This window comes from Notothenia rossii, assembly GCF_949606895.1.
Source record: "Notothenia rossii genome assembly, chromosome: 9".
NCBI classification, from domain to species: domain Eukaryota; kingdom Metazoa; phylum Chordata; class Actinopteri; order Perciformes; family Nototheniidae; genus Notothenia; species Notothenia rossii.
The window spans coordinates 72,454,610-72,479,122 of NC_136907.1; the positions used below are offsets into that span (position 1 = coordinate 72,454,610).

At 38.5% G+C, this 24,513-nt stretch overlaps 1 protein-coding gene across 2 annotated transcripts in view; it reads right to left on the bottom strand.

Moving 5' to 3' along the window:
- Nucleotides 1–1,414: 1,414 nt before the first annotated feature.
- glis1a (GLIS family zinc finger 1a) overlaps nt 1,415–24,513 on the bottom strand; it is a 42,038-nt gene continuing 18,939 nt past the window's right edge. For both annotated transcript variants that reach the window (XM_079648553.1, XM_079648554.1), the window contains exons 3-9: nt 21,534–21,695; nt 15,294–15,407; nt 12,338–12,446; nt 10,662–10,803; nt 4,765–4,898; nt 4,419–4,517; nt 1,415–3,757 (exon numbers count right to left, since the gene is read on the bottom strand). In XM_079648553.1, the coding sequence (XP_079504679.1) occupies nt 3,636–3,757; nt 4,419–4,517; nt 4,765–4,898; nt 10,662–10,803; nt 12,338–12,446; nt 15,294–15,407; nt 21,534–21,695 (882 nt within the window). In that variant the 3' untranslated portion in view covers nt 1,415–3,635. The remainder of the gene's footprint in view (nt 3,758–4,418; nt 4,518–4,764; nt 4,899–10,661; nt 10,804–12,337; nt 12,447–15,293; nt 15,408–21,533; nt 21,696–24,513) is intronic.

A 24,513-nucleotide genomic window follows, 5' to 3' on the forward strand; every position in this document is an offset into this window, starting at 1 on the left:
CAGTACTACGGCTTCCACAGATGAAATGTTTTAATGAGCCGGTTTCTCAAACTTACCTACCCCACCGGTAATTAGTTAGAGGCCCTATTTTATCAGTGTGTCTGGACTGCACAGCAGTTACAATGGTCTGGTCAAACTACATTATCACAGAATTGTCCGCATTTTGTCTTTAATAGTTACTAACATTAGATATTTTAATGAGATATGGACCGCAAAACAAAAAATGTCCCTGGTTTTAATTTTTAAAATCAAGTCACCGAATACAAGTAGTCGCCTTAGCTTATTTTGTTATGAGATGATAATTTGAATTACTCTTCAAATTAGTTAATGTAAAAATAGTTTGGTTTCTTTTACATTAAAAACAAGTTACAATTTTCAAAAAGGTCTTATGTTTTTTATCGGGGGGAGGCCCTTTTTCCAGTGTAGAGCAATAGCCACTCCAAATGTCTGTGCACGTCCCTGCTTTTTACAGCACTACGGCTTCCACAGATGACATTTTATAATGGATTTTTTGTCAAAGCACTTAAGATTGCTGTCGGGATGTTAAGAGCATTCCATGGAATATCACAAAAAGTGTATCTCGAGCCGGTTTCTCAAACGTACTTAGTTCATTTTCAGGTTTCCTTCCAGAAAGGTAATTAAAGTGCTTTGTTGACATACACACATTACTCTAGATTGTTTTGTTTTTATATTTCTCATTCATTTAGAATTTAACTTGGGGAATTTGATGCTATTTTAACGTCCTATTTTCACATTTGTTCCAAAATGACTTTGTTGTGTACTTAAATGATTTGTTCACACATTGCTTCATCAGTTGTCTATTGTAAATAACCTTTTCCTTTTATTTACTTACAAAACATTTCCCATCCTTCATTATAACACTTTTCTAAATCTTCCTTCCATTTACTGAAGTGGCTTTTTGATTCAAAGTGAACAAAAGTTAAAAATAGCCCTACTGTGAACCATTCACTTTTGTATTTCTTCAGAAAGTGAAATGAGCTAATCTTTTAGGAAAACTAGAACTTTTTTAAGGCCTCCAGCTATGACCAATAGATGGCAGTATGTACCAGCACTCAACAAGCTCAAACTAATCTGCTAACATACATTTACACACTTTTCAACAACAGAGGCTGATATAACATGAATTACTTATAAATAATTGAAAGATGGTTATTTTGATAATCTATTGATGTTACATTTCACCCTAAAATGCCCCAAACACTAACTGTTCCAGCTTCTCAAGGGTCAGGATTTGCTTAATTTCCTTGAAAGTAAACACAAAATGTTTTAATATTCTGCCTTTACATTTCAAGATGTAATCTCAGGTATCTTTCAGTTTTTAAACATTATCTAATTAATCATCATTAATGAAAAAACCATTGGGTTAAAGCACTAATACTAACGAACACAAACGTATACAAACAGATTTATTTGATAGAAAAGACAGGAGCAGTTTTTATAAAGTCTATATACACTGGTCAATGACAATAATGTGAAAATCTTTTGCTACAAAATTAGTGTAAACATTTTTTCTGGTTGGTCGTTTTTTTGACTCTGTGACGAGACAGAGTGCAGAGAACTTATTGTAAACAATGCACACCTCCCTCTCACTGAATAAAACACTGATACAACATGTGAAGAAACAAAAAGACAATATAAAAAGGAGATTATGCTACGCTGTTGATCGTTGTTAGGTTATATTGACACTTATCGAGTTGGCACCTCTCAGTCCATGGCAGAAAATCACAGATGGAATATTTTAGTGCAGTTTTTGTTGTTTCGTGTGTCAGTTTTAAGTCCCAGGAGTCGAACACACAGACTGTATTTATATCATATTTATATACAGGCACTTGGTGGCAGTACTGCTACAGTTGATCCTCTTCTGCAGCAAACTGAAACTAGAGAAGCAGCTTCTCAACAACCCTTTGGACGCACGCTACAATCTTAAATAAGTATGTTGACGTTTCAGCAAAAGAGTATTCTATTATAGCAAAAACAAACTCCTCCCGTCACCATAGTTTGGCCTCTTTGCACTGGTTACCAATTTATTTTATAATCGATTTTATAATCCTACGGTACTTCCTGTCTCACGGTAGCCAAATGTTTTAGCGTACTGACATGTTGTTATCAACCCTCTCTTCTAACTCTCTGCAAAAAAACAAATAAGCATATCTCAAACTGCTCAAGTTTGATGCAACTCTGCTTGTGGTTCCTTAAGGGGAAGCAACTAACACCTTTCACACCTCCAATGATCCGAGTTGTGTGCAATTAATATTAAAATATAACTATTATTAAAGGTCCCATGTCATGCTTTTCCGGTTATTACCCGTCCCCTTGTTTGTTACGAAGGGTTTTCTGCATGTAAACGGTCTGCAGAGTCAAAACCCTTAAAGTACACCCTGTAGCGAGTAAAACTCTAACACAGAAAATACCTCCCCAAAACGCCTCGTTGGTGAAACGTCATCATCCATTTGATTCTTCCGGGTACGTGCTTACGAAAGCACGTACCCGGAACTAAATGGGCCAATCCGTGGAGCCGTTACGTTACGTCCGCGGAGCCGTTACGTTAAGCCCCCACTGATTGGTCCAAATTGACCAATCCACACACACACACTCAGTGCAGCAGCTCTGCTGATTTCTGCTCCCTGGCTGCAGGCTGATAACAGACAGTTGAAAGTTGAAATTCTCTCTGCAGACCCATTCTCACAGCGTTTATCAACCTATAAACCTTTTTCTTACTCAATATCAAGCCACACTTACTGTTTTTATTTCGGCTGTGACTTTGTGTGTGTTCAGGGTGAGTTTGGCTGTGTTTGGCTGTGTATCGCTAAACAAGGAAATCACACCTCAACGGAGCTCAGCGCGATTCACAACTTACCGACCAATCAGAGCACACTGTGCTCACAGGGAGGGGAGGGGGGAGGGGGGGGGGGGGGGAGCTGCAGCGAGCCGTTTAGTGGAGAAAGTGAATACTGCTGAATACACATACTTTACAGAGAGGCTGTATGCGAAACCAATGTGAGTTTGGAAAATTGCACAATATTTTTCTATTCTAGTAGACCTCAACAATGGAATTATGATCAGTGGAAATGGCCATGACATGGGACCTTTAACTTTTCAGATTGCTTTCATTTGAATAAGGGAGCAGACACAAATTGGACACATCTGAAGTGTAACTTGTAGAGCAGAAGAGTGTTGTTTTGTTCTTTGGTATCTTCATTTCAAGAAACGTATATATTGGCCTTAGGTTTTAAACCACTACATTAAAAGATTGCGTGCTGAAAAATGACAGTATTTAACTGATGGTATTGAATTGAGACAGAATGAACCTTACTGGAGCCAGAGAATCAGCTACCTGTTTCTATCAGATCAAACTAACCAATAAAAGCTCATAGCTCATTCAGATCACAAATGCTGTGGTCATCTCTGAACAAAAAAGTCACCGCTATTAAAGACACTCTGACTTTAGTTATATTTTGCATTTAGTTTGAGCCATTAAAACTCCCACTGACACATTTTCTGCCTCCTTCAGCCTAGAATACACGTTGATTGTCTGCTGACACACACCTTACGTGCTGCCTTTAGTCTTCACAAAGACACAGAGATTTGGGCTTCAGTTCTTTTGGTTCTGGCCATCATGAGTCCAGGTAGATGGAGTAGATCTGGTTGAGGCAGCGGTCGACGCCTCCTGCCTGGAACAGGAAGCTGTCGTCGGAGTACCCGCCCCCCCCCTGCAGCTCCTGCAACAGGTCGAACCCTGAGGGACGGAAATGTAAATCTGTACACAGCTCCTTTTCTTTCACGTGAAGCAGAGTGGGCAGGCAGTGGTTGTAGAGACGGACAACACAATCATTGGTTTGACATCCGAAGCAGGAAGTCAATCAAATGTGCAGTCGTCATAGAGGGGAGCTCCATATTGTTATATATATATATGTTTTACTTTAAGGCAGTCATGTGTTGCACAAATTAAAGTGACAGAAATACTTTAGTCAAGCATTAAAAAGACAGTCAGAAGTTTCCAGAAAAAATGTGTCTTGATGTATGTTAACTTTTATTTGTATCCCGGTAAAGTGTCTTTGAGCACCAGTAAAAGCGCCGGATGAAATAAATACATTATTATGTTTTCATCCAATATGCTTACAGTATGTGAATATTAAGGAAACATGATGAAAATATTGTATTTATATTTCTTTAATGTATCTTTTACAACATCACAAGCTTTTTTTCAGCTTAGTGTGAAAACATCTTCGGGATATTTTTCGTTATTTTTTTTTGAATAAATAGTTATTTCACTCAACCCCACTCGCTTTCTCACCTCCACACATCTGGCCCCAAGAGGTGTGGCGGGAAGAGAGGGTTTCAGATCCTCTAAGAAGCACTCTGATTGGAGGATATGGACCATTGCTCTGCGGTCTTACCTGTAGAGTGAGAGGTGGGGGGGTTTGAGTAGTAACCGGTGGGTTCGAAGCCCCCGTCGCTGCCTGGTTGAAGCGCCTTTCCTTCTCCGTACAGACAACCTTCAGGAAACATAGAAGTCAAGACAAAGTCAAATTCAACTTTATTGTCAATCTTTCAGTTTGTGTGTACAGACAGAGAGATCGAAATACCGTTTCCCACAAGCCCAAATACAAATATATATAAAAATATGTAAACAAATATGTATATCCTATATATATACACAATCAAGGAAAACCGTCAACAGCTCAAACGCTCAGACACACTGATGCTGACACACTGATGCTGACTCCTCCCCCTCCTCAGTACCTGGCTGCTGTGAGAACGCCTGCTGCTGGTGGCTGTAGATTTTGTGGTACTCCTGCAGCTGGACATCTCCTCTGTCTGAGGAGGAGCTCACCGGGCTGACGTCAGCCGACATGAACAGTGACGTCGGTCTGTTCCTGTTGGAAACACAACAACGGGTAACTATTATACTCAGTTCTTTCATATTGACATTTATGTGAGTGCAGGGACTTGCAAACACATTTCGAGGGATGGTTGCACATGTGGCGATAATCATTCACAGTGCATTTGTTTCAGCATTTGCCTTAAATCATTTCTACATCTTAAGAAAACTCATAAACAGCTTATGTCACATGACGGGGCAGAGGGCGTTACTTCAGTCACTTTTTTTTATGGTTAACGGAACTTAATCTAGAAATACACGCTGGGATGACAGTGATTTAGATTGGTCTTAAACCACTAATTATGAGCTATTTGCTTTCATGCAATCACCCAAAAAATAATCCTCCAGAGGCCTTGTGCACATCCTGGAAATATTAAGCCATTTAAACTCAAATACTGTATTTCTTTATCCATAAATGTGGTTTCTTAATAAAAAAAAACCCTCAAATTTCTTTTTCTTTTCCAACTTCATTTTCAATTTTTCTTTGAATGTTGGTACCATTCATTTAAAGTAATGGTAAATCATTTATCTTAGAAAAAGGCTAATTTGAAGCTATGCAACAGGTTTGACTTCATTTCAATCTATGTATAGTTTTTTAAAAGTAGGTTTTGATAAAGTTGAATTCTCTGTAGTGTTCTGCAGTCTTTGATGCTGATAACCGTTATCCAGCAGTGTGGCAGCAGCTGTGTAATCAAACACAAATGTGTAAATACTTAAAACTGAACAAACAGTGCAGTTTATACAGGAAAGCGTTTCCAGGGGGGGTAAAGTGGGCGGGCTCTGTATCCATCGTTACGCTGCAGGAATGTGCTGACTGTGCACAAACACTGACTCAACATGGAAACCAATGAGTCAGTGGAGCCAAGTGGACCAGAAGAAAGGAAAGACGAATATCTCTCCGAGGAGATATGGAGCTGAAAACCCCCAAAATGGTATTCAACCCCCGCCCCCCCCCCCCCCCCCCCCCCCCCCCTCCTCCTGCTTCTTCAAAGTCTCAGCAGTTCATGCGGCCTGAGAACTCTCCTGGATGATGGGCTGCAGTATATTCGTCCCTGGAGAGATAAATGGCCTTGGATTCTGCTTGAGGATTTTTAGTGGTCTTCATAAACAAGCCAGACCTCGTCAGAGAGACTAATGGCTGCCGGCCGAAGCGATTTTTTTATTTACGCATCTGACCAGTTTCTTTCAAAAAGAAATGTTTGGAGATTTCTTTACATATCTTTCATTTATCACCCCCAGGTCCCTTTATTACCCATTTCCCATGTCAAATGCCATTACGTTTAATTTAACAGTCCCCGGGGAGAATGACTATAAAAGCCAAGATTAATCAGGAGGACTTTTTGAAACCCAAACTGATATCACTTACAGATGGCTGCTCGGCTTCCTGAGGTAATAAAGAGCAGGCTTTGTGTAGGATTATGTAAACAAAGTGGGCTTTGATATAGTGCGACTGTTGAAATGAATGTGCCGCGATGACTGCGAGCCCCAAGAATCCAACACGTCTCTGGATTCCCCCTCGCGGCCCCGCACCATCAGAGCTGACCTTAACTATAAACAACCGCGGCTGTTCTGCGGCTCACATTCTTGCGAAGTTGCAACAACATAGCTGGGATTTCTGATCCGTGCTGCGTGGATCTGTCGTTTTGTGGCCGCTGTACCCAAAACCTTCTGATGCACGAGCTTAAAAGAGCCGGAGGGAGAGTCTGTCAGCACATAAAGTTTCTCTGATCATATTTTACCGGTGAAAAACCCCTTCATCATTTTCTTTTCTCTCTATCTAACTAAAGCCAGCAGCTCTCGGAAATCTGGAATGAGAAGAATCCTGCTTGTAGAATTTAAGCTCTTGTGTTTATTTGCTTTTTTAATAGCAGCAAACTTGGACTATATCAGAGACGGGGATGAGTGGTTTTACTAGAGAAGGTGCCAGCTTGGTTTTCAGTTCTGGCAGAGGAGAGCTGCTGTGACATAGATTGACTGGATAACAGAAGATCATATTGAATGTATGTAACTCAGATGGATGGTTAATGTGATCGAAGGGCTACCAATCAAGTACTTAGAGGCATTTATTGCATGTTAAAGACGGGGAAAATACAAAAATGTGCGGGCATGTCAAAACATTTCAGCTAAACAAGCTCTTCGGATCCGATGTCAGTCGGAGCTTCTGCAAAATAAACTTCATTACGTCTCTTTCCCTCAAATTGTATAATAGTGTTTCTGTGTGAGAGCCATCCCAGTGAGTATTTGATGGAAACGCTGCTCCAAAAAAGCCAATCCTGCTCTCCCCCGACCGCAAAACACACAAACACTGAACATCACAAACACTCGCTGATGGACAAGCCTTAGCGCGGGCCTCTGAATCCCTCCAGTATAAAATAATTAAAAGAAGTCGAAATGGCTCGTCTCTGCCAGAGTAAACACGCGCCTGGCTATGAGGTCAGAGGAGCACAGATAATTTACTTTCACGTGTTTAACGTCTCGCTAAGTCATTTGGGGGGAAAACAAGTGCTTGTCTGGTATTGGCTTTGGCAGGCCGTGCACTGCGGGCAGCGAGGGACTCCATGACATCCTCAGTGTCTATAAAGAGACTCAATGGACAGACTGTGAAGCTCCCGCTGTAAACTGTGAGCAGATGGAGGCTGAGGGATGCTGCTTTAATGCGAGTACATTACTGTATACGTCCTAAAACACATACAAACAGACACTAAACTCTCCCCTGAACATCAAATGGACAGGACTCAAATGTTTATTCAAACTTAGCTTGGTTTGTTGAACTCCAAGAGCTTTAAATGGGTTGGTTTGACACCTAAACATCTCCTCATGTCAAGAAATCCAGGTGACAGATTTATTAAGTACTTCCATCATCATTTTTGAAAAAAGTAGGATGTGCAAGGCTTACTCGAGGTTGGCAGACATACTTTAAACTAAACTACAATAAATCCACTTTTTATTTCTTACACTACGACAACTTGTTTGGGTTGTTTTTGTTCGGAAAGGATAAAAACTGATCTGCACCTGTGCTATATGGAAAGCATATTTTAACTTACACATGGAAACACTAGACATATATATAAAATATGGGATTTGGTAACCCTTGTTTTTCTATTAACTTACAGGAAATAAAAATGATTTGACCCGATGAAAAATTAAAGTGGAAATCCTGATTTTACCTTTTACTTTTGCGTGACGATTATCGTCCAAGACTCAGTTTTTCCTCGATCATCGTGATGCATTTTAGATTAAATAAAAAAAATCACAGCGTTTGCAAAAACATCGCAAACCAAACAAAAGTGAATCGATGATTACTCCACCACTTGCAAAGGCTTTTTAAGGCACTGCACACATTCAGCACATTTCAGTACCAACATCCTTTTTCAATTAAACTGAAATGTTCAGCACAAGTTCCACAGATTGTGACTCAAAGATTAAGATATCAAGCTATAAAACTTTTTCAAACTGTTTTTCCCAAGGTCCATAATAAACCTTGAGCCCAGGAATATTTATAGGTTTTAATTTGTGTTCAGAGAGAACAACACATCAACACAATTGCTCTGCCATGACCCCAAAGCCTATTTCAAAAACAAGATTTCGCAGAAATACGAGAGCATGTGAAACTATGTGGATTATATTTGAAGATTTTATATCAGTTATAAAACCACGAAAAATGTTATTCTGACCCTCCCTTATCAAAACTCTTTTATTAGATAGACTTCCTTTGTTGTTGCTGTTGTGCCAATAAAAGTCAGTTTACGGGAGACTCTTCAATGAACAATAATTTGAGGCCATATTGACCAGAAACGGCTGCCTGAGGCCTCCAGCTGCACATTTTTAGTCTCACTTCTACTTTCATACTGGACAAAATGTGTCTCAGTTTACAGTACACATAAGTTCTGTGGCCTCCAAATACCCAATCAGGGAGACCACGAAGCCATAACTCCATCTCTGGTGATAATGTCTTGGGTTTATTCAAGAATGCACGAGCTGTTTCTGAGCCTGAGCTCTAAGACGAGGGAAAGTCACATCGGGGATTTGATGGCGTCCGTATACTTGAGGTTTGACACTTGGAAGAGTTGAGCAGTTTTAAAATTGCTTGAGTAGAGGAATCGTCAACTGAATAAAGAGTTTAACGGCGAACATCCAAAAAGGCAGAGGCGCAGAACACTGTGGTCAGTTTTTTTTGCTATTTTTATCTGTCCTAGAAAATAGCTCCGGATGAAAACTGCCAAACTCAAACACAATCCCGCTCAGCTGCATTGTATCGGGTTGGCAGCCGAAGTCTCTGCAGCAGATAGATCAAACCGTTGCCAGACAGCAGGGGGGGGGGGGGGGGATTTGGATGAACTGACCATTTAAGTTTGCCTCTGGGTACATCATTAGCCCAGTAGCAGTAAAATACCCATGTTTCAAGGAAATAAAAGCAATAGATTAAAAAATGCACGACAGTGAGAACATAAAAATGTACTTTTGACCTTTAACAGCTGCATCTCCTGATATGACAGGTCATTTCTCTTAATGACTTCACTCACTGGAGCAATAAAACAGAAATTCAAAACAGGGAAAATAAACACAATCTTTCTCCTGTTAAAAACCGCTGAGCTGCCCATGAGTAAGGCCCTTAACATCTAATAGCCACTATTTAAATGTTTATAACCGCAGCTGAAGTAGCCCATGTGTTTACTGTTTATTACCTCGGCATATGAGGTTATGTTTTTGGTTTGTTTGTTTGTCAGCATGATTACAGACAACTGGCCTGATTTTCTTGACATTTCGTGGAAAGGTGTACCGGGGGCCAGGGAAGAACCCATAACAGGTTGGAGCTGATTGGTTTTGGCAGGTCTTTGCTTTCCAAAGTGCCCGTGTAGTATTTTTGACTATCGAGTTGCAACACATTTAGCTTCGTTGATCTCCTGGGCCCAGGAGTTCAAAACTTTTAATCTCAATCAGATCCGATCAGATTTTGAAATCCCATTTTTTGTGATCCAGGTTCAGACAAGTCGGCCAGATTCTGTCCCCGGAGTTCAAAGCAATTCAGGCTAGGATCACCCTGATCCAGATTACGACTTTTCAAGATGACTAGATCCTGAATATCGGTGCTTTAATCCTACCGCTCGCCATCTAGTGGACATGAAAAATAATACAAGGAAGACAAGAGACCACATTGCAGAGACATCTATAATGTCTAATTATATTTTTTTATTTGAAAGGTGATGATAGATGAATGACTTTTTTTTTGTTGAAGATATTTTTACTTTAATCTAAATTACATTTGTGATTGACAATCTTTGTTGTGATACTTTTATTAGCATAAACATTTATGTTATCAACATTTGGTTGAAAACAAAATAGGCCACCACAAACGTGAGCAAAAATGGAAAAATAAAATGTATTCCCATGAAGGCTAAAAATGGTGTATTATTTCAGTTAAAAAACTTTGCCATCTTATTTAAATTGAAACATATTTTAAAATAAATTGTACAGTACATTTTGCTCTGGAAATCCACTGGAAATCCAGCCCTCTGGTGGGATCAGGATAATCCAGTTTTTTGGGATCAAACTGATCCCAATCCTGTGTGGTCGGTTTGAACTACCCGTTTTGAAGATTTGATCCAGATTAAAGCTTGGATTGGATTTCCTGATCTGATCGGATATCAAAGTGATCCTAATCCCGTTTTTTGGTTTTGAACTCCCCAAAATCCAAATCTGATCTGATCAGATAGGGATTAAAAGTTTTGAACTCCTGGGCCCTGGGTCTTACACTCACCCTTCTCTCACGCTCGTCAGTGAAGATATCGGGCTGTTGGCATCAAAGTTTCCCTCCACGCCTCGATACCTGGAGCAGGTGTCCGCGGACGGAGGGAGGAACTCTGCCCTGTTGTGGACGGAGCTGCTGTTGGAGTACACACCTAAAAGAGAGACATGGATAAATGGATTAACTTCACTGAAAATCAGTTTTCTGAGTATTAATAAAAGCCATGAAAGGCAGCTGCTCAGTGGTGAAGGTATTTTCCACATAAAGTAAGTTAGATAACCAATAAAAAAGTAGGAGAACATGATGCTAATATGATATGAAATATGGGTTAATAAATAGCTACAGTCTGTGGCTGTTTGCTTTGATGAGCTGGGGCGACAGTAATGATCACTCTAATTCTCTGTTTTAATATTTTTAACTAATTGAAATGTATCAGATAATCCATAAAATAGTAGTAAGATAGATATGTACATGTCCTAAATGCAGAGGTTAATTTCTTGTTTGTCTGACCAACTGTCCAAAAAATACTAAGAAAATAGAAAATAGCTGACAAGACATGGAAAGCAACAACTTCTTAAATCTAAAAAGCTGTTGTTTGTTATTAAAAAAACAATTTAAATCATTTAGCAACAAAGCAAACAAATACACTTTTCACAAAACAGCTAATCAGCTAGCTGTGGTGGTTTTTAATTTATTATTTTTTAATTTAACTTTAACGTATTTTCACTTTCTATTCCCAACACTAAGCACACACACGGGCCGAGGAGATGTGAGTTATGTTTCAAGCGCAGTTTGACAAGTTTCTACAGACTTTTATATTCTCTTCACACTAAAAGTATTTTGTTAAAGTTCAAATGAAACCTGACAACAGCGGCTGCTCCATGCAAAGAATAAAGATTTTCAGAGTCACGTTTCAAAACTGCAGGAGGTGTTTGATATTGAAAACATTATTTTTTTGGTCGCATACATTTAAAACTGTAACACAAAAAAACCTTCAAGTCTTTCCACACTTGGGTTTGATTTTAACAGCGGCTGATGATTGTTATCGTATGTCGCCATAAATCCTGCACACATAAAGTAAAGTACAGACACTGGTTTATACAAAACATTCAGAAAGTAACATTCGGGTATTTCTGATAAGCAGAAAGTCCTCTTGGGAAAATTTCAAAATGAAACACTGACAAGCTTGTTTCGCCATGAATAAAAATAACGGATAGTGTGCCGTTTGAGGCTTTCCCCTCAAAGTCTTCTGGGTAAAGCTGCAAGTAGTCTGAAGTAATAGACATGGACAGCTCTCCTGGACACTCTGCTCTCTCTTCTGCCAGCTGAGCCTCAGCGTACCTGACAGCTTCTTGATCCCTGTTCAGCCATTGAAAGGGGAAAGAAACAGAGCTTGGCTGGAAAAGGCTTTTTTAGCTGAGGGACGGGCGGGGAGGAGGCCAACTCGCCCGCAGTCAGTGCCCGGTAATTGGACAAGGTAAACACGGGGCATGATGAGCTATCATCGCAGGAATGGTGGAGAGGAGGGAGAGGAAAAGGAGTGAATGAGGCCATGGGAGAAAATGAAAGAGACACAGCTCAACGGCCCAGGTGTTTGGGCAATTACTCTTTTCTTTGTTGTCTCATTTCCAGAGAGACTAAACACTGATTTGTACATTTGCTCTTGCTACCGTTTCACCCGTGCGTACCTGTGAAGTCATCGACGCCGGGTAAAGGCGAGTTGTTTCCCTGGTGGAGATGCTGCCTCGCCAGACAATCGCTCAAAATGTCCGACTCCAGCGGCGTGTGCACCTGGACCTGTCAGACAGAACACAGGTCATGTTCAAGTAGATGTGAAAAGTGGTAGAGATGGAGATTCTTTACTTAAAAGTTGTTAAAATATTTAAATATACACTCGCTGCTATATATAACTATGTCCAATATTATATGATTAGTATTATTAATAATGCTATGATAACGTGCAATTACGTAACTGCCACTACGTTTTATTTTTTGCACTACTAACTACTGCTATTAGTTGCATTGATTGTGTGACCATCTATGTTTCTATGTTTCTATGTTTCATGTTGTCTGTAGATATTTAATTGCTCTTTTTGCTGCACTTTTAGTTTACAGTTTTGCTGCTGTGTTTATTGTGTTTATTGTGTTTTGTTACTCAGGCACAACAATTTCCTTCGGGATAAGTAAAGTCTAATCTTATCTTATTTAAATATTAAAAGTACATGATGCAGAAGGATTTCTCATGTGACTTTCATTCTATTATTATTATTATTGTTATATCATTGCATTATTGTTATTCACGCATCAATATAAATTAGGATTTAACTGTTGTATTTGTTGAAGTGGAGCTAATTTTGAAGTATTTTTTATCACACTGCAACTAATTAGTAATTTAGAGATTTATCGATTGATTCTTTAGGTTTAAAAGATTCAGAAAAGAGTGAGAAATGCCTTGGAATGAAATGGATTGATAAGACTTTTTTTTTTATCCAGTACAAGTACTTCAGTTAGTTCTCAAGTACATGGACTTCTGGTGGTTGGAGTTCCATTAAACCACTGAGAAGTAAATGGTGGAACATGTCATGTCTTCATGTTGGGGAACATGTGCCTGCATGTACGGATGAGAGTAATTACGTTTAAGCTGCAGCTTTCTTCCAATTGTGTTTTGCTGTTGGGCAACACGGCTCCCATGAAGCCAAACATTGAAATGATTAATTTTGATTACAAACAGTAGATCAATTGAAAACCACGTTGTCCACGGGCCCTTTTTTTACTGTTCATTTTTCAAAGAAATGTCACTTGGAGCAGATGCCTGGTTCTCGTTTGGCCTTTCAATCCGACTTCTCCAGAAATATCGTTATGCAACTTATTCCAAGATGTTCTAACAAAGTTAAGACAAGACAATTTACTTTATTATCCCGCGTTAACAGAGAATCCCCCCAGGACTTTCCAAAACAGTTTATGGTCAGCTCCAGGACTAGAAGAGAAGCTTGTGAAGGACACCAAGGAACCACAAAAGAGTTATGAATAATCAGTGAAAAATGCGCACCCAAAACCACTGTTTATGAAGATACAAACTTCATAAGCTGTGACGCATCCGCCTGAAGAAATGTATAACCGTGAGGAGTTTCTGAAGTACATGTTTAATATTTCAAAGTTCTCTGTAGCCCCGCAGCGCACATTTACTTCAGCGCAGGGCGTGTAGGCCATGTCACAACTTACAAGCACACGTGTTTCTGTTTAAGACAAACAAGGCATGGGAATACAAAGCCCTGTGTCACTCACGGGCCATAGAAAACAAACAAGGCCCAGATAAGGGTGAACAATAGGCTCCCTATGCTGACTTCCAGCGAAGTGTGTGTAATACTTTGTTTTGTTGCGTTTCATCCGACTGAATCATAAACATGCTTGCTCTCTCCTCCTGTGGCTCTACATCTCTTTCTCACAGAAACTAGAGTTATTAAGAGCAGAGCCAGGCTGCTCCACTAACGCCACTAAGATGCTCTCGGAGAACCCGATGTTAAAGAAGTCCTTATTAATACACTTTATTCTAAAAGAACTGCATTTTTATATCATTTTGTTGCTGCTTTGTTCTTTCTGAAAGCACGAGACGATGTGAACGTTTCATGACACAATGATCCTATCAATGGGATTTTACAATATCTAATATCTTGATTATCATCAAAATATGCTTAAAATGATGCTTAAATAAACTGGAATAGCGTTGCCTTAGTTTTGTTAAAAGGGAACATTGTTAACTGCATGCCAGAAAGGAAACATGTTCTTTGTGATCATAGTTTTTTGTGAAATACAAATGTTTTGTATTTATATAATATAGTTAAATATACTGTATATCTGGTGGCTGTGGCTCAGTGGGGAGTGTGCTGGACTTCGAATCAGGGGATAGCAAGTTCGGGCCCACTGCAGTCAGCATGTCGTTGTGTCCCTGAGACACTTCACCCCAAAGGGCTCCCGTGGGGATTGCCCACAGTACTGAATGTATGTTAGTTGCTGTGGATAAAAGCGTCTAACAAATGACATGAAAGAATTAATATAATATAGTTATATATACATACAGTAATATATCTTTGAATTTTACAATTTTCATGAAAAGTCATGAAGTGTGTTTTTGATGTTGAATGTTATCCCTGATACGACAGAGGAGCTTCTCAAACAGTATTTGCACGATCGTAAAACTGCCCAGAAACCAAGATGAATAAAGATTAGGGTTAACCACTGTATTGAAATGGACCTTATTTTCCTAGAAAATGCAATTTCAAAGAAACTTGACTGAATCTCTGTTCACCAGAGGTCAAGCATCAGGATTTTATGAGCGTTGAGTAATAAATAAATGATTTATGAGGGCTTTGTGGTGGCCTAGCGGTTTAAAACCCCGACCATTAATCCGCCGTGCCACTGGTCCGAGTCCAGGGGTGTCATTTTTACTGCCACTAAAAGTAATCATTTTTACTTTTGAACAAAGAAAACTGTTTATATTGACCTCTTTTACTTGATTTGTATTTATAGCCTTGCCTTTCCTCCACTTCTAATCTCACATATCTTTATTAAAGATGTTGGTGATAAGAGAAGTAATCAGTGTTTCCCTTAATGTGCAACATGTAAGGATATAACTGCTGTTGTTACCTTGACCTCTCTCTCCTGGAGGCCTTTGGCTGAATGAGCTTTGACGTGTTTCCGTAGCGAGCTGGGGTCGGTGTAGCGCTTGGTGCATCCTGGGAGCTGACAGGCGTACGGCTTCTGTGAATGAACCACAACAAGAAGGGGTGAGGACCGGAAAGAAGAAGATAAACAAAGCTGTGAGGGAAAAGAAAGTACTTTAGTATTGAGTGTGTTTTCATGTTACACAAATGTTATTGTACCAAGTAACTATAGAAGCATACAATTGTAAGTAAAGTACAAATACACTTAAGTTCTTTCTTAGGCTGTTTTCTGCTGTAACAATGTAAATTCTCTCTAAATAGACATTTGCTATTTCAAACAACCCCTGTGTACTTTTTTGTTTTTATTTTACTTTGATTAATTTTGTTTGCTATTTCATTTGTCACTTTCGGGTCTCTAAAAATATATGATTTGAAAAACTGTACTTGTACTATAATGTGACCCCAAATAAATAAAGAATTAAAAAAAAAACAATGTAAATTCTCTGTGGGACTAATTGTAATTTAGTACAATACTTAAAAATAGTACAATACTTAAAAATAAAAGTACTTAGTTACTCCACCAATTAACCTGATTGAACCCTTTACAGAATATTAGACTATCCTTTTAGTTTCATGACTTACGCAAACTCAGAACTTTGTAAATCAGGTCCTAACATTCACCACATCTGGTTTATGGATATGATGATAAACACAGAAAATAAAATTGTGTTTAGAAACAACAGTACAAGTTTAGCTGAGTCATAGTGCAGATTGTTTACAGGTGTGAGGCTGTGTACAGTAGTACTGTGTATTACACGCAAACATTTAGGATACATGTGCTCACTCAGCGTGACATGTGTACTAACAGGAAGGAAAGAAGTGAAGATTAAGTCAATATTTTATAGGAAAGACTCAAAATGCAGTATATTTACCTTTAGTCTGCAGGCTTAAGGAGAGGAAGAGAGAGAAGAGTTCAGAGGAACAGATCGTAAACACCTCATCCTGTTCACTCATAAATGGATGTGTTCATAATGTCAACTTTAGATAGTGATCTTCCTACAATCAGTGGCCGGAGAGGAGTTTTTCCAGATGGTTATTTCTAGATGTAGTAAACCTTTCAAAGCAAAGGATCTATATATAATATAGTAACCATAAATTAACACGTCTTTATATGGAACATATAAACATTTTTAGGGTTCATATCGCTTTCTTACAGTAACAATTAAAAGGTTTTTAAGGTATCCTCATCAAAATGTTTTGTTCGTTTTTTCAGACTTAATCATCACATTTATATTGTTACTAAAAATGCAATTGCAAACAATATAGTTTACAGAATTCCTTCATACCTAAAGCAATCAATGTATATCGACACAGGGTATGTTTTGAAGACTTTCTTGGTTTATTTGAGTGATTGAGTAGATGTAAACCAGATTATGTTGAAAGCAATGTATTTTTGAACTGAAGCATATTTTCTAACCTTGAAACAACAACAGTTAAAACCGAGCGATTTCTAAACCTTGAATCGCTGTTTTTTTTAATAGCATTTAGCTCAGTGTTTCTCAAAAGGGGGGGGGGGGGGGGAGTATTGATTCGAAAATAATATGATACAGTAGAATACAAGTACGTCCGGGTCTCTGTGTTTCATTCAAGCTCGGCTCTGTGTGTGTGTGTGTGTGGAATGAGCCATTTTGTGTGCGCGCGCGAGCGAGTGAGAAAGACAGAGAGAGAGCGCACCGGTACCGGAGATCGTTGTTGTTAGCTTTTGGTGCTAGCGAGCTAGTGGCCGGGTCTCAAACGGTTTGGTCACCATTAATGTAAACAATTATTTCCGAGGCACACGTTTATATGATCATTACAGTTATACAAAAATAAGAGTATAAATGAAAAACAGGTATGAAATGCTATATGACATTAAAAAAATAATACAGTTTAAAAAGGAGAGTGATTTGTAAAATATCCATAAAGAAAAAGTAAATCTGTTTCCAGGTCTGTTTCATCTGGGTGTTGAGAGAGGTATCCATAGATCTCTTCATGTTGCTCTCAAAGTGCACCAGATTGATCATTTTAACTTCAATATTTAAAAAAAAATCTTCCTGGGGGAGCATGCCCTCGGACCCCCCTATGTTAGGTCCACTCCCCACTTATAAAAATAACACTTTACCCCTGCTTACACCTATATGCCGTGAGCTGATTATCGAGCCTTCATTGTAACTGTCACACTGTGTATATGCGTGGGGATGGTTGCAGTTCCACTGAAGCGCCCGGGCAATTAATGGGAAACCCTAAATGTTTGAGCACCCTCTATGGAACGTCAAGCTACCCCACAGCACCCCCAAAATAAATCTCTGGTGCCGCCACTGAGCCTGCAGCCCCGTTTTGAAGAAATGTGCCGTGCAACACAGGCTCATTGCAGCCACTAATGCTGCGACAAGACACACTTTTTTGCCAAATATCCGCATTTTCTTTGTAAAGTGGCAAAGTATTATAACTTATTGTTCTAGCAAAGGGATTGCTAAATTGTATTATGTATTTATTTTTTGGAGCACACAGACTTATGGAGCATTGTTTTATTATCACTGTTTTATCAAAGTCATTTTTTTTTTTTTTTTAAAGGAATGCTCACGTTCATATTGGTGTATTTTAATAAATGTTAACTTGGCCCATTACGTGACTATTTGTGTTGGGGGGGCCCGACTTTGTTTTTTTCTCCAAAGGGGGGGCCTGACAGAAAAAGCTTGAGAACCACTGATTTAGCTAGAGAGAGAGAAGCACATTTCTGCCCTTGGATTTCGTGTTGTGTTTTTCAAAATCTCGTGAAAATGGATAGTTTGGTTAGGTAAATGAGCTCATTTCCATGAATCTAATTCCTCACAGGTTTTCTTCTCCACTTTGGATTACTGAGTGTTTCACCAGGTGGACTGAATTAAGTTTCCATGAAAACACATGTGAATTATTTCGATGAATCTTGTTGGTTTATGTAGTAGGATCTGAACATAACAAGTCAAAAATAATGACCTACGTGGTGGTAACAAAGAGAACAAACTAACCCACTGTTTAACAAATAAAGGGTGGAGGGGTTTTTAAAACAGCATAATGTACAAGGTCAAAAACACTTGAAGTATTTCAAAGTTATAAGCAGGAAAAAGTCAGTTTGATTACGTCAGGGAAACAACGGTAAGGACTTAAATATACTAATATATTTCTGTTATTTTTGTAGAGAGCAAGTGAACATATTTAGCTCACCTAAAGTTTGAACATTTGTATGTATTTGGATGTTATTGAAGTGAAGTAGTGACAGTGCACACTTCTTAGTTTAAAAAAAAAAATCATAGTTGTTATTGGATTTAGTACAGTATGTACAATATGTCTTTAAACGATATTTAATGCGAGGCAAAACGGATAATGAAGCGTTAAACTTTACTGTGTATCCTTGGTGTTTGCATGTCAGCATAAATTGATGAATTTACATGTCAGAATGCAACTGTGTGTGTCAAAGTTATACAAATATGGAAAACATAAATCAACAGCAGAGCTTAAACAAAGCTTTTCTGTGTAATGTTGAAATTCAAGATGTTAGGACTAAAATGCTTTAGCTTACGAAGCATGTGAATTCAAACAGGAAACAACAACATTCAGAGTTTCGTGGTTTTGATTGGTCTTATTGAGTTCAACATGTGCTCATACATGCACTTGATGGATCAATAAAGACTTGAATAAGCACTAGGTGACTGTGTGATATCGGTTTGAACTGATTGAAAAACCCAAAAACAAGCAACATGTGAGCTGCAAATCTTAGTTGAGACACATCTGCGTGACACTGGCCACATCTTGGAAACAAATCTTTCATAACACCCTATTATTTATAACATTAGTAACACAATACAAGATATTAAATCAAACATAAATAACTTGTATTGACACCAGTCTTTTCTTGGCTGCTTGTAATACTATTTTCACCAATTATTTACTTCTAGGCACATCTGGCGCCATCTCGGAGCCCCAGATGTGTCTGATTCTGGATTTGTGACGCAACTGCGAAGCCGCCATTAGCCAGCGTGAAACCACAAAAAGGAGAAAATAACTCTCTCCTCTTGTTGTAATAACACTGAGTGCATCGTATGGCTCCATCTCACCCGTGTAATAAGAGATATGATTTGCTGGATTACTGCTAAATCCTCATCGCTTGTCAGCAGGAGTAAAAATAACTGTGGTTTACAGAATAAATCCACAGCAGGTATGTAGTTACACGATCCTAAAGAATGTTCTGTTCTGTACCCAGAAATAGGATGGAGTAGGGGAGCAGTGGCACTTAAACATTAAACATAACCCCCTTATTACCAACACATATCGTGTCATAAAGAAGACGTCTATTGAGAGTCGACAGGAGATTGAGGATTTATGCCTACAAATGCTTAAGTTATATATTAAAGTGACGCCTTTTTGTTCTTCAGACAGGGAAGGCTTTAAAGTAAATGTTCCTAATACATGGAAGGTGCAAACTACTTTATTTGAAGGGGCCATTTTATGCTTTTTGGGGTTTTCCCTTTCCTGTCGTGTGTTTTATAGGTTTAGGGTTAGGGTTACTCACTAGCGCTCCAACCAAGCCCCCAGGAAGTACGCTGGACTGAGGAAAATATTTGTTGTGGCCAAACGGCGGTACTACACTTTCGTATCAGTCGCTGGGCCCGGAAAGACTTTTTCCCATTGACTTACATTGGCAAAGAGACGTCTGTAAAATCGTTCTATAATTTTTTTTAAACTAAATAAACTACCCAGTATGAACATTTGTATAGCCCTTATTAAAAACATTCGGTCCTCAAGTTGTAAAATGTGATAATAACGTTATTCTGAGAGTTATTTTCCTCTGCATTTTGAATGCGGATCTAACCCACAGGACCGCGTTGCCCGGCACGTTCATGTTATGTGTTCAGTACTACATGTGTTTTACCTTTACCCATGAATGCACAATAAGAACGGATTATATGATTATATGAATACTTTCGTGACGTTTCGCTCTCTCAAAAGTTGGGCCATTTTGTCTTCATGCGCCAATGAGCAGCTCTCATAGGAATGAACGAGGCCCCGCCTCCCACTCTGTATCCAGTTCTTATTATACATCCATGGCTCCAACACATTGTACGTGATAGGCTAAGGGGCGGGACATCTCTAAGCGGCTGACCAATCACAACAGAGCTGGCCAGCTGACCAATCAGAGCAGACTGGGCTCTGGTTTTCATGTACATGTCACAGTAGAAGTGAGAATAAGTGTAGACATTTTTGCCTGTAGTGAATGTAGTATTTTTGAGTAACATAAAATGTAAAATGCATGTACTGTACCTACAAATAGTACTTGAATAACTCTTAAGAGACTTGATATGAACTTAACGGAGAGAGCCAGATTGTTAGGGCGATCTTTTGGCAGCGAAAGGGAGCAGTGGCGAGTTATGAAGATGTGATTTCAAGGAGCAAGAGTTTCAAGGAACAAGAGCTTCTTTCTGTATCCTCTCAGGTGTCATCAGTAGTGGATTTCATAACGTCTTTTGTAACAGAAGCTTTCATTTATGATCCTGATCCCCTGAAACATCCCCCAGTCAGTTTAAGCGTTTAGAGTTATTAGATGATGATTTCTTCAGCGTGTTTTTATAAAGTGTGATGGTGAAGAACAAGATTTTAGTTTAATATTCTATCGTCTACGCAGTTCGTATAATTCATAGCTGCAAAGTTGTCAGTGAAAGAGATGGATTAGAATGATAAAAAAACACTTGCGATTTGTGTGCATTTCCCAAGATTTTTTTTTATTTCAAGTTCTGCAAGAACGCAGTTCAACCTCATGTTTTCTATTAAACTGTTTTTGGTTTTTGACATTTTTCCTGTTTAACTAAGCTGTTGAAACCATTTCCTCCCCACAACACAAAGGGCCAAACATACAAAGATTGGCTCATCAAGAGTTTTTCACGGTTTAATGGATTTCCTTTCTTTCTTAAAGTTGTTAATTAGCTGATACATTTATTAAAAGGAAGTTGCTGCATAAGGCCCATTGTTTGTCCTCATAAAAAGAAAAACTCATTAAAGTTGTTTTTAAAAGAGAGTATTTCTTCAATACCATAACAGACAGAACATTCTGGTTACTGGTTTCATTTAATGAGACTTGTGTGTTGGTTATTTTTTGATAATGTAAAGTGTGGTCTTTAAGGCACGTGCAGTGTGGCTGTGTGTTACTGACCGTGTCCAGATGTGTGCGCTGGTGTTTGGCGCGGTCGCTGGAGTTGCTGAAGGCCTTGAGGCAGCCGGGGTGCTGGCAGATGTACGGTTTCTCTCCCGTGTGGCTCCTTAGGTGGATCTTCAGGTTCTCCAGACGGGAAAACGCCTTGAGGCAGCCCTCAAACTGACAAGGAACATATGAACAAAGAGGCTTACTGAAACCTGACACATCAAACATTTGAGGAGAGTCAAAGTGAATAGTTAAAAGAGTCAGAGCTAATAGCAGCGTAGAGTTACATTAGGGTCAGGGCTAAAGAGAGATTTCATCCAACAGGGCGTAGTAATAAAACAAAACATAATTGAAAACAAATACTGGGCTTATATAAGAATGCTTACCCAATATCTGGGACATTTTACAGTATATCGGTAAATGTTTTTGTTTGAATTGAGTAAATTATGATAAATTGTGAAAAACAACAACCATGGACTCCTATTGGACCTTTTAAATATTTCATATTCATTTAGTCATTGTCCCCTGACTACAATGACCTAAATGAAAGTGTTGTTATGGTCATCACCTCTTTTTATACGATTTGTTTGTTGAATATTGCCAGCCTTTAATAATTTAACTACACATTAATACATTAAATGAGTAAAATTGAAACTGTACAATTACCAGTACTGAGTAATAATCTACATATTGAAGGACACACTTTACTAAATGTCTGACAAAATAAAGTTTAACGCACTGTTTCCTCGAGTTTCTTAGCTGTATGTAATAATAAAGAAAACATTATTATTTTGGAGACACAGTATAATATATATACATATACATGCTGTCATAACAAGCAAATAAAGTACATCAACTGTAACGGCCAACATAAAACTTGACTTCGTATTTCTACTGTAAAATACTTTAGAAATATGTTTCTTTTACTGTGAGTGGACATGTGTGTATTTTTTCGAGGGTGGGTTAACATTTCTTAATGTTTTTTTAAACGATGTTATTACTACTTCATCCCTGAACTAGTGACGAGCAACACGTAAAAGGTTAATGAGTGTTTCCTCCTTTCCAACAACTCATTGTTAAACTTTGACTGATCAGTCCACATAAAGCTGCATTTCCTCAGTTTCCCTTCTCATAAAAACACATAATCTATAGTCGATGTGTGCTAATAAACTGCTAGATAAGTACTCATGAGCATTCGAGCGTTAACTTATTTCAGTCACGGATCTCTTTTTCTTTATGGGTTGCTTTTTTGTTTCTGTTTTTGTTATTTTGTTGTTTTTTAAGGAGAGTTCCAGCCTTGGATGAATTAATCTCCATGATGTAGTCTGTCTTAATGCACACAGTTATTAAAATAAACGAGGTGAATGACATTTACTGACTCATTAGCGAGACCTAATAAAACCCCTGGAATGAATATTGGGTAGAAAAACTGTTTCTATAATTTCCTAGTCTGGACTAGTTTACAAAGGATGAAAACTCTTTATTTTTGTATTTTAATTATTTAAGAACCAAACCCGGATCCTGTTTGAAGTCTTGTTTACGAAGATATTAATCCTTTTCATAAACTAAACCTTGGAATGTTACCTTATTTAATGGCATGACGTCATGTAACCAACTGTTATTTTACGTACTTTTGTAGATTGCACTTAGTTGAATCTAAATGATGGCTGAAAGCATTGAAAACACATTCCTAACGTTCAGAATGTGTTGCATGTACAACACAAGGTGATTTTAGACAGTTTTGAATGATGGAGAAATATTTAAAGTGCTCTCCTGTGATCATCTGTATGTTCTCCCACTTCCTTTAAGAGAGCCAGGATGTACAAATCAAACCTTGAGAAATATTTCCATATAAACTTTAACTTGCATGACATAAATGAAAACATTTTTAGTGTGTGAGATTTGAGATTACATTTGACACGGTTTCTTTAAAGTAACAAAGCTTTAGTTTATGGCCCGCAGTTTGTAGCCTGCGGACTGATATTTGCTTCTTGTCAGTTCCGTGTGTGTGTGTGTGTGTGTGTGTGTGTGTGTGTGTGTGTGTGTGTGTGTGTGTGTGTGTGTGTGTGTGTGTGTGTGTGTGTGTGTGTGTGTGTGTGTGTGTGTGTGTGTGTGTTTTGTTCCATGCAATTTGGGGAAAGGCCATTACCTGAGGTTTATGATTCAATAACCTAAAACGTGTAAAATTAAACCGTGATTTATGACCTCCTTACTCGTTATTACTGTTGGACCAGACTTCAACTTCACTCATGTGTAATGTGAAAATATGATTTGTATTATGTGTTACTTACAGGCCAACATAATTTTTCCTTTTGGTTACCAGAAGTAAGAAAAAACAAGGATGTTAACATGTGAAAATAAAATACTTAAAAAGTTCCAATAGGAGTCAAATAGTTTTATCCATGGTGGTTTTTTTTCACAATTTACTAATTTCAAACAAAAACATTTATCGATATACTGTAATATGTAAATATTTCCATATAAATGAAAACATTTTTAGTGTGTGAGATTTGAGATTACATTTGACACGGTTTCTTTAAAGTGGACCTATCATGCTATATTTGAATAATATAGTGTAGGACCATACCTATATAAGGCATATTTATACTTTTTATTTTTCAAAATACCAAACAGATCATGCATTTTAGCCATTCCTCATTTCGCTCAATTTAACACTGTCTTTGCATGGGCCGATTCTGTGAGAACAGCACCATCTACAGGCCTGGCATATGTACTACAGCGTCTCCAGCGCTTTCCAACGGCAATGTCCGTGGCTGTCTCCTGATTGGTGGAGTTGGCCCAATAGCCGTAGCGCCACTTCTGTGACTTCATAGAAGTGTTCAAATCTGGATCAGTCTGCATAAGATCCGTTGCAGCCCCTTTTTAAGAGATTTGGGTATGGAGGAAAATAGAGAGGGTTGTGTTTTCTGACACTTGGTGAGTTCCCTGGAACACCGGGGACACATATTCATGTATAAAAGACGTACACAAG